This window comes from Oncorhynchus mykiss, chromosome 11, assembly GCF_057628025.1.
Source record: "Oncorhynchus mykiss isolate SJ-2025 chromosome 11, ASM5762802v1, whole genome shotgun sequence".
Lineage (NCBI taxonomy): Eukaryota > Metazoa > Chordata > Actinopteri > Salmoniformes > Salmonidae > Oncorhynchus > Oncorhynchus mykiss.
The window spans coordinates 75843401-75854770 of NC_143032.1; the positions used below are offsets into that span (position 1 = coordinate 75843401).

Consider the following 11370-nt stretch of genomic DNA (forward strand, 5'->3'; position numbering starts at 1 on the left):
TTAATGTATTATTTATTTGTGGGGAAATGGAGAAAGTTCTCTGTAGTACACGGTTCAGCATGTATTTTACCGTCATACATATAGGTATAACAAGTTGTAGTAAATGTACTGCAGTGTGCCATGAGGTGCGTTTTCACCAGCTTCCTGCACTGGGAAAAGGTGATAAGGACACAGGTGTGCTGAAGAGTTACGTGGACCACTACAGAGACAGAGGACCTTTTGCGGAGTTAGTCAGGGGGTTTCAATCCTGACAGAAAGTGTTCATTAACATCTTTATTTATATCCAATCCATTGCAAATAGAACAAGTACTATTCCCATCTGGTGACAATTCCCCATAATGTCTGTCATTGAGTACAACCCCCCCCCCAAAAAATAGGAGAAAAAAAATTCAAGGGACCCTCTCCCCCCTCAGCCCTGCATCCTGGTTCAGTCCAACCTGAGCATAGGGGTCTAGTGTCACCCCCAAGGTAATTTTCTGTGTCATTTGTCGAAAGAACTCCACTGAATACTCAAGAAGCAAAGTTTAGGCTCGAACATGTGGATCTTTTTGTTGCTCACGCTGGCCTTTTCTGCCACAGGAATGACGGAAGAAAATGTCACAGATACAGCTATTGAAGAGAGACCTGTAATAGCCAAGGGCATACTAAAGGTAAGTCTTACCGATGTGGTGATTCAGTTAGTGAAATGACTGTACTTGGTTTAACGTCATACCTTGGAGCAGGACACATATTTATTGCTAACACATGGAGGCTACGCTATCTTTAATCTAACTGCAGAGAAGCACATTTCACATGGTGGTCGTGGTGAATGACGAATGCTCATTGTCTGTTCCTCTTTCCCTCAGGCTCCAAGTGTAGTTGGATGAGCCATCAAGAAGATGCCTGAGCTCTATACATTCCTTATGGAGCGATGGGCATTGTAGTATCCTTCTATTGTGGTTTCTGTGGAGGTTTCAGATAGAGTTATGGGCATTGCAGTAGCATTTTATTGTGGTTACTATGTAGATTTGTAACAGGCTGATCGCTTCTTGTCAGATCAAGTCTGCATTGAACTGTACTGAGTTGTCATTACCTCATATGGTTACAAAGCCTTTTTGTATTTTCTCACAACCTCCCAGATAAACAAGACAATTTGTGTTAGCGACAGCCCAGTTTTATACCAGCATGAATTGGCCTCAAACCACAAGTGTGTCTAACCAGGCCTTCGGGAAACATAATTATTTGAAACCATCATGTGTCAGTGTTTAAGTATGTTTAATGATGTTTGACCTCAGTGGAAATATATCCAGAAGTAGATTGTTCTTGTATTCTACAGACAGAGATTGAGCCTAGTCCTGGACTTAAACTGGAGAATCAGGGAATGAACATCAGAGAATGCTTTATGGAGAATCTTCTTAGAAATAGATGTTTAGTCCAAGACTGGGTTTAATCTGTCTTCAGGATATCGGCTGTACATGTTTTTTCCTTGATCCTCCTTTCCACTGAAGTCACAACCTGGAATATGATTCAGGAGAGGAGAAGAATCCACGTCTGATCTTCTATGATGATAAGGATGAGGTTGTTCAGGTTAGATATGGATTCCCATTCAAGGTGTTACATGTCACCTACTGTACGTGTCAGACAAAGATTATCAGCAAAATGCTTGGGGAAATAACATCTATTTTCCTGAGCTTGACTCAAGCGTGGCAAGATTAGGGAGGGATAAATAACTAATTGAAGAAGGCATTATGCAAGGAAAAAACAAGAGCATATCAGTGTAGTCTGAAACAGTTCAAGAGAATGTGATGTTAATAAATCCTCTGTGTCTTTTGTGAACCTATTGCATTACGGTCATTATGGATATCATGGTCATTATAGTTATTATGGTCATTATGGTTATTATGGTCATTATAGTTATTATGGTCATTATGGTCATTATAGTTATTATGGTCATTATAGTTATTATGGTTATTATGGTTAGTATGGTCATTATGGTCATTATAGTTATTACGGTCATTATGGTCATTATAGTTATTATGGTCATTATGGTCATTATAGTTATTACGGTCATTATAGTTATTATAGTTAGTATGGTTAGTATGGTCATTATAGTTATTATGGTCATTATAGTTATTATGGTCATTATGGTTATTATGGTCATTATAGTTATTATGGTCATTATGGTCATCATAGTTATTATAGTTATTATGGTCATTATGGTCATTATAGTTATTATGGTCATTATGGTCATTATAGTTATTACGGTCATTATAGTTATTATGGTCATTATGGTCATTATAGTTATTATGGTCATTATGGTCATTATAGTTATTATGGTCATTATGGTCATTATAGTTATTACGGTCATTATAGTTATTATGGTCATTATAGTTATTATGGTCATTATGGTTAGTATGGTCATTATGGTCATTATAGTTATTATGGTTATTATAGTTATTATGGTCATTATGGATATCATGGTCATTATAGTTATTATGGTCATTATGGTTAGTATGGTTATTATGGTCATTATAGTTATTATGGTTATTATAGTTATTATGGTCATTATGGTTAGTATGGTCATTATGGTCATTATAGTTATTATGGTCATTATAGTTAGTATGGTCATTATAGTTATTATGGTCATTATGGTCATTATAGTCATTATGGTCATTATAGTTATTATGGTCATTATGGTTAGTATGGTCATTATGGTCATTATAGTTATTATGGTCATTATAGTTAGTATGGTCATTATAGTTATTATGGTCATTATGGTCATTATAGTTATTATGGTCATTATGGTCATTATGGTCATTATAGTTATTATGGTCATTATAGTTATTATGGTCATTATAGTTATTATGGTCATTATGGTCATTATAGTTATTATGGTCATTATAGTTAGTATGGTCATTATAGTTATTATGGTCATTATGGTCATTATAGTTATTATGGTCATTATGGTCATTATGGTCATTATAGTTATTATGGTCATTATAGTTATTATGGTCATTATGGTCATTATAGTTATTATGGTCATTATGGTCATTATAGTTAGTATGGTCATTATAGTTATTATAGTCATTATAGTTATTATAGTTATTATGGTCATTATAGTTATTATGGTCATTATAGTTATTATGGTCATTATAGTCATTATGGTCATTATAGTTATTATGGTCATTATAGTTATTATGGTCATTATGGTCATTATAGTTATTATGGTCATTATAGTTATTATGGTCATTATGGTCATTATAGTTATTATGGTCATTATAGTTATTATGGTCATTATAGTTATTATGGTCATTGTAGTTATTATGGTCATTATGGTCATTATAGTTATTATGGTCATTATAGTTATTATGGTCATTATAGTTATTATGGTCATTATAGTTAGTATGGTCATTATAGTTAGTATGGTCATTATAGTTATTATGGTCATTATAGTTAGTATGGTTATTATAGTTATTATAGTCATTATAGTTATTATAGTTATTATGGTCATTATGGTCATTATAGTTATTATGGTCATTATGGTTAGTATGGTCATTATGGTCATTATAGTTAGTATGGTTATTATAGTTATTATAGTCATTATAGTTATTATAGTTATTATGGTCATTATGGTCATTATAGTTATTATGGTCATTATAGTTATTATGGTTATTATAGTTAGTATGGTCATTATGGTCATTATAGTTAGTATGGTTATTATAGTTATTTTAGTCACTATAGTTATTATAGTTATTATGGTCATTATGGTTAGTATGGTCATTATGGTCATTATAGTTAGTATGGTTATTATAGTTATTATAGTCATTATAGTTATTATAGTTATTACGGTCATTATAGTTATTATGGTCATTATAGTTATTATGGTCATTATGGTTAGTATGGTCATTATGGTCATTATAGTTAGTATGGTTATTATAGTTATTATAGTCATTATAGTTATTATAGTTATTATGGTCATTATGGTCATTATAGTTATTATGGTCATTATAGTTATTATGGTTATTATAGTTAGTATGGTCATTATGGTCATTATAGTTATTATGGTCATTATGGTCATTATGGTTATTATAGTTATTATGGTTATTATAGTTAGTATGGTTAGTATGGTCATTATAGTTATTATGGTCATTATAGTTATTATGGTTATTATAGTTAGTATGGTCATTATGGTCATTATAGTTATTATGGTCATTATGGTCATTATGGTTAGTATGGTCATTATAGTTATTATGGTCATTATAGTTATTATGGTCATTATAGTTATTATGGTCATTATAGTTATTATGGTCATTATAGTTATTATGGTTATTATAGTTAGTATGGTTATCATGGTCGCTTGCCTGTACTGAATGTAAGCATGTTGTATGTGTTGTATCAGACTGTCCCTGTGAAGAAGATGAAGGTGGATGAGATCAGTAGCCTGCTGGACTCTCTGGGTTTCTACAAGAGATCTCAGAAGGGAGAGGAGGTGCCAAAGGAGTTTCAACACTTTCCCCTGAGAGCCCCCAGGGACGAGTTGTGAGCACAATAAGATCTGGTGGCCAGACTCTGTCACTGCATCCAGTCACAGATGATGAGAGGGGTCCCAAGGTCACAACATGAGCCAGACCCTAATTTGAGAACAAACGACTCGGTGCAGCTATACAGAGCAGAGCCTACCACACTGTCTCTTTTAAAATATACATTTGTCAATAAAAGTTTAAACAAGTTACATAGAATGTGTCTCATGCTGACTCTGTGGTATAATATGCTGTCTGTCTTCCATCCAAATAAAACGCTGTACAGTAGAGTTTCAGCAGGTAATGACAGCAGTTAGCGTACCAAAAAGGTAATGTTGACTTAAAAGATTACCTTCATTAATCCTGAACCTATTACAGGGTACTGTTTCATTGGTTTTATGTATACTAAACAAAAATATAAACGCAACATGTAAAATGTTGGTCCCATGATTCATGAGCTGAAATAAAAGATCCCTGAAATGTTCCATATGCACAAAAAAAAAATGTATTGCTCTCAAATGTGTTAACACCCGTGTTAGCGAGCATTTCTTCTTTTCCAAGATAATCCATCCACCTGATAAGTGTGCCATATCAAGAAGCTGATTAAACAACATGATCATTACACAGATGCACCTTGTGCTGGGGACAATAAAATGCCACTCTAAAATGTGAAGTTTTGTCACACAACAAAATGCCACAGATGTCTCAAGTTTTGAGGGAGCATGCAATTGGCATGCTGACTTCAGGAATGTCCACCAGAGCTACAGTGCCTTGCGAAAGTATTCGACCCCCTTGAACTTTGCAACCTTTTGCCACATATCAGGCTTCAAACATAAAGATATAAAACTGTATTTTTTTGTGAAGAATCAACAACAAGTGGGACACAATCATGAAGTGGAACGACATTTATTGGATATTTCAAACTTTTTTAACAAATCAAAAACTGAAAAATTGGGCGTGCAAAATTATTCAGCCCCCTTAAGATAATACTTTGTAGCGCCACCTTTTGCTGCGATTACAGCTGTAAGTCGCTTGGGGTATGTCTCTATCAGTTTTGCACATCGAGAGACTGAATTTTTTTCCCATTCCTCCTTGCAAAACAGCTCGAGCTCAGTGAGGTTGGATGGAGAGCATTTGTGAACAGCAGTTTTCAGTTCTTTCCACAGATTCTCGATTGGATTCAGGTCTGGACTTTGACTTGGCCATCCTAACACCTGGATATGTTTATTTTTGAACCATTCCATTGTAGATTTTGCTTTATGTTTTGGATCATTGTCTTGTTGGAAGACAAATCTCCGTCCCAGTCTCAGGTCTTTTGCAGACTCCATCAGGTTTTCTTCCAGAATGGTCCTGTATTTGGCTCCATCCATCTTCCCATCAATTTTAACCATCTTCCCTGTCCCTGCTGAAGAAAAGCAGGCCCAAACCATGATGCTGCCACCACCATGTTTGACAGTGGGGATGGTGTGTTGCTTTTACGCCAAACATAACGTTTTGCATTGTTGCCAAAAGTTCAATTTTGGTTTCATCTGACCAGAGCACCTTCTTCCACATGTTTGGTGTGTCTCCCAGGTGGCTTGTGGCAAACTTTAACCGACACTTTTTATGGATATCTTTAAGAAATGGCTTTCTTCTTGCCACTCTTCCATAAAGGCCAGATTTGTGCAATATGCGACTGATTGTTGTCCTATGGACAGAGTCTCCCACCTCAGCTGTAGATCTCTGCAGTTCATCCAGAGTGATCATGGGCCTCTTGGCTGCATCTCTGATCAGTCTTCTCCTTGTATGAGCTGAAAGTTTAGAGGGACGGCCAGGTCTTGGTAGATTTGCAGTGGTCTGATACTCCTTCCATTTCAATATTATCGCTTGCACAGTGCTCCTTGCTTGGGATGTTTAAAGCTTGGGAAATCTTTTTGTATCCAAATCCGGCTTTAAACTTCTTCACAACAGTATCTCGGACCTGCCTGGTGTGTTCCTTGTTCTTCATGATGCTCTCTGCGCTTTTAACGGACCTCTGAGACTATCACAGTGCAGGTGCATTTATACGGAGACTTGATTACACACAGGTGGATTGTATTTATCATCATTAGTCATTTAGGTCAACATTGGATCATTCAGAGATCCTCACTGAACTTCTGGAGAGAGTTTGCTGCACTGAAAGTAAAGGGGCTGGATAATTTTGCACGCCCAATTTTTCAGTTTTTGATTTGTTAAAAAAGTTTGAAATATCCAATAAATGTCGTTCCACTTCATGATTGTGTCCCACTTGTTGTTGATTCTTCACAAAAAAATACAGTTTTATATCTTTATGTTTGAAGCCTGAAATGTGGCAAAAGGTCGCAAAGTTCAAGGGGGCCGAATACTTTTGCAAGGCACTGTATTTCCAGAGAATTGAATGTTCATTTCTTTAGCAAAAGCCGCCTCCAATATTGTTTTAGAGAATTTAGCAGTACGTCCAACCAGCCTCACAACCGCAGACCACGTTTAACCACGCCATCCAAGGACTCCATGTCTGGCTTCTTCATCTGTAACTTACTAAAATCATTGAAATTGTTGCATGTTGCATTTTTATTTTTGTTCAGTATATTTTCAGTTTTCTCCTTATTAATTTTTTCATTTGTCATCTAAAAACCGCTGATTGCCATCATACTTTCTCCTCCCACATATTAAACCCTAATAATAACATAGTGAATACAGAGACAGAGACACGCTCCTAGGTCTGTCAAGGGTGCTAATCCTCTGTCTTCCTCCTCCCACCACTCCGATAATCTGATTAGTAGACGCTGCTGTCTGGTTAACTGACTAATCCCTGTAGTCCTCAATCAGGGACACACACACTCTGTCTTCTGTTTCTATACACCAATTTATTTTCTATTAGTTTAAGAATAGCATACATTTTTCTGGACACACACAGAGTGGTAGCGGTACATGGTTGTATTGGGCCACAATGCCTGTGTTCTACTCCCCCATACCCCAGAACCTCCGGATGGGCCTGGCCTCTGTCGGTGGATCCGTGTTCACTAACAACAGGACAGGGGACTTTAGCAGTGACTACAACAAGGACCAGGATGATAAAACAGGTAGGCCTGTTGCCTGCTACAATATATGGAGTACTGTATGCTGTATAATGCCTGTGTCAAATATTATTGGGGATTTTGTTTTGTTTTAGGAAAGTATTTTATATATTTTTGGATATATTTTTGGATATTCAGGAAAGCATTTGTATAATTCAAATTGCGAAACTTCAAATATAAATAGTTTTATGTTTTTATATTCCAGTCAATGAGTTGGTGTCTCACCTACCCCTTCAGATGATCCTGTACTTCAACATATTCTATTTCCCATGCTGGTGGGTCTCTGCTGTTCTCATGCTGGATCTAAAGGTGACTTTTTCCCTACTGACTTCAGAGGTTTCCCCCAAGGTTTCCCAACTCTCAATTTATTATGTATGGAATACCCAGATCAATAATACAATATGTCTTTCTTGTCATAGTTGTATTACCTGCCTGGGTACTACCAGGCTCTACTTGTGACTGGAGTGGTTCTGCTTACCATCTGTGAAATGACCAGGCTCTATTTGGGCTATATCGGAAACCTCAAAGAGAAGGTAACTGAATCTAACTTCCTCTCTGGAAACGCTTCTCCTCTCCCCCTCTCTCCTTCACTGTCTACCCCTTTCCCACAAACTCAATGAATATCTGATCTGATACACTGCCTGTTTAAGTACCCTGTGTGAGTAGGTGTGTAAACATTCCCACTGCGCGCACACTTGGCTAGGACGCAACACTAAGTGTCTGACTGTGTGTGTGTGTGTCTTCATACATCTGTGTGTGTATGTCTCTTTCTCCCTGTCTCTTCCACTCTGTCGCTTCAGTCTCTTTCTCTGTGTTCCTCCCTCTGTGATCAGGTGCCAGAGCTGGCTGGGTTCTGGCTGATATCCTTCCTGTTCCAGCTGCCCATTCTACTCTTCTTCCTGACTGACGAGGACATCATCATCCTCCCTCTGGAGAGGGCCGTCCACTCCATCTACCTTCTCTTCATCCTCTCAGAGCTCCTGGCTTCCTTCTTCGCCCTCAGGTAGGATGATGTACTGTATAGTACTGTATGCCATTTATCAGATGCTTTTACCCACAACCTTGGCGTTTCTAGTGCCATGCTCTATAACCTGAGCCATATAGGAGCCATCACAGAGGAGTGTCTATGGAAAGCTGATGTAGACTTATACTGTCAGTGGAATCAACCAATCTCATGCAGAGCGTGGACAGCAGAAAAAAGTATATGTTTACCTCTCAATGGTCGTGGCATCTGTTCAGAGACAGTCATGATATGTAATATATTCCTATTCTCTCTCTCCCTTCTTCTTCTGCTTCTTCTGCTTCTTCCTCTTCTTCTTCACCCTCAGGGCCATGACCAGGAAGTTAACCCTGCTGTTCCACCTCAGGCAGTTTGGGGAGGTGGAAAACCTTCATCACCTCCACCATCACCACCTCCACATAGCGGGAAAGAGCCCAGCCTTCGGCATGCCATATTATGGGAGGACTGTTCTGCCCATGCCACCACACACCAATAACGTTCACAGCCACTGATAGAGCACAGAGAGACAACCAGGAACACTGTGACTGGGATGGATGGGACTGGGAGATGGGGTATGATCTGGAGGGAAAGGCGTAGGGGTGAATAGTTTAATGTGGAAGAGAGTTCTTGAAGGGACTGGGAGATGGGGTATGATCTGGAGGTAAAGTCGTAGGGGTGAATACAGCCTTGAAATGATTTTCCAAAGAGGGAGGAAGCTTTTGAAGTGTTCCATGATGTTCAAAATATAATGCTGGATTTTGTCATCTTTATGAAAAGATGAGTTGATGCACTGTTTTATAATTGTTGTGTTTTCATTTCTAGATATAAAACACGTGTAAAAAATATTATTGGACACCGGTAGTAGTGATGGTCATAACATATTAGAACCACATGGTGGCACTAAATGGCCATAAGAGGGGTTAGTAATAAACTGAAAAGTGTTGCAAAGTCCCAATTTGTCAGGCAGAATAATCACAAAGTGTCATGATGCACAGATACTGGTTAGAGAGCCTTTCTGATTGTCTATACAAGTGAAGCTTGTCAGGAGCTGGTCAGAAGCTGGTCAGAAGCTGTCAGAAGCTGTCAGGAGCTGTCAGAAACTGGTCAGAATCTGTCAGGAGCTGGTCAGAAGCTGTCAGGAGCTGTCAGAAAGTGGTCAGAAGCTGTCAGAAGTTGGTCAGAAGCTGTCAGGAGTTTGTCAGAAGTTGGTCAGAAGCTGTCAGGAGCTGTCAGGAGTTTGTCAGAAGTTGGTCAGGAGCTGTCAGAAGCTGGTCAGAAGCTGTCAGGAGCTGTCAGAAGCTGGTAAGAATCTGCCAGGAGCTGTCAGGAGCTGTCAGGAGTTTGTCAGAAGTTGGTCAGAAGCTGTCAGGAGCTGTAAGGAGACAGGAACAAAGGCAGCACAGTTTAAAAGAGCACTTTTGAAAATATGCTGGATAACACATCTCAAATTAACATGAATTAAATGACCATCCTGTACACCAGACAACAAGTTATTTGTTCGAGAAGGAGTGGTTCTCTTCCAAGATTTAAAAGTTATCTTTCAACAACACATTTCAACTAAAAACATCTAATAACCAGCATACAAGCAACCTTGTACCTGACCACCAATCCTAAAGGTTGTCTACAAATAACAAAATGATTATATATCACTAAATAGAAATCACAGCCTCAATGTGTTTCGAGTCAAGCTTATCTCTCTCTAGCCCATCAAATCGATCTGATCACTATCTGATCGAGATTTGTGGCATCTACACATGGTAATAAAATGGGTCTCTTATCTTCGTTCATATTGTGACCAGATTCAATGGCCCCTCCCTGTATGCAAATGATTCCAACCTGCTTTGCACCCCTATTGTGGCATAAGCTGCATCAATTGAGAGAAAATAGCACACTTTTAAAGTCAATACTTTTATACTCTCATCATTACAGCCTACTTTTGTTATGCAACGATGTAAGACTGGGCGTAATAGGCTACTGTCCCTATGACCTCGAGCTGTCCACAGCCATACAAATAAGTATTAAGGAGAAGCTCTCCCATCCCTAAAATAGTCACCACACAAATTAGCTGAGTATCTGGATGTGTTTACAAAATACAATTATTGCACATTATAAATAAAAATGACTCTTAGCTCCTAATGTAACCTAAAAACAGAAACATGTTCCGTTACAGAGTAGACTACAAAGTGAGTCTCTGAATGGCGCAAAGCAATGTCCAAATAGGTCTGGACAGGGTTGTTCTTTTCGCATGGATGTTTATATACGTTGTCTTTATATAATTGTAATCTTGTATTGCAATAACCTTTAGCATAGGGCTAAACAGTACCAAAGGGAAAAAAGTGACAAGCTGGCAGAACGACCCTGTTTTAGTTTCCGCCAAATAATTGACCAGTGATAATTCGCTGACGGAACATCAATATGATAACCTATTGCGAGACTCACGGGGGGGGGGAAATCGATAAAAAGTGCAATCGATAAAAAGGGCAAAGGAGCACACATGTAAAGCAAATGGCTTTATAAAGGAATAAAGTGTACATCTAGAAGTAGCTTAAAGAGTCCTTCGTTTTGAAGCCTACATTATATTGGACAGTGGCCTCGCTCATGCTTCCAGAAAGCTATGCGCCGTTATGCATCAGTTTGGACATCTTCTGCACTTTATTGAAAGCTGGAAAATGCTAAAAGACTATTCACCACCCATCCACCGTTCATTCTGACTTGTTTTTATTTATTTCACCTCTATTTAACCAGGTAGGTTCTCATTTACAACTGCGACCTGGCCAACACAGAGTTAAACATAAAC

The 11370-nt window shown here is 38.1% G+C and overlaps 2 protein-coding genes across 2 annotated transcripts; both read left to right on the forward strand.

The window, feature by feature from the left end:
• Positions 1 to 493: 493 nt before the first annotated feature.
• On the forward strand, positions 494 to 4710 carry selenoe (selenoprotein e). The gene is made up of 4 exons (NM_001195778.1): positions 494 to 650; positions 846 to 922; positions 1488 to 1566; positions 4379 to 4710. Exons 1-4 carry the CDS (start codon positions 537 to 539, stop codon positions 4520 to 4522), a joined length of 414 nt encoding a protein of 137 aa, NP_001182707.1. The 5' UTR covers positions 494 to 536; the 3' UTR covers positions 4523 to 4710.
• Positions 4711 to 6850: 2140 nt separating this feature from the next.
• Positions 6851 to 9524, forward strand: zgc:112294 (transmembrane protein 17A). Its single transcript, XM_021622381.3, has 5 exons — positions 6851 to 7579; positions 7779 to 7882; positions 7993 to 8106; positions 8407 to 8576; positions 8902 to 9524. The coding sequence occupies exons 1-5, from the start codon at positions 7447 to 7449 to the stop codon at positions 9083 to 9085; spliced, it is 705 nt and encodes a 234-aa protein (XP_021478056.1). The 5' UTR covers positions 6851 to 7446; the 3' UTR covers positions 9086 to 9524.
• Positions 9525 to 11370: the final 1846 nt, after the last annotated feature.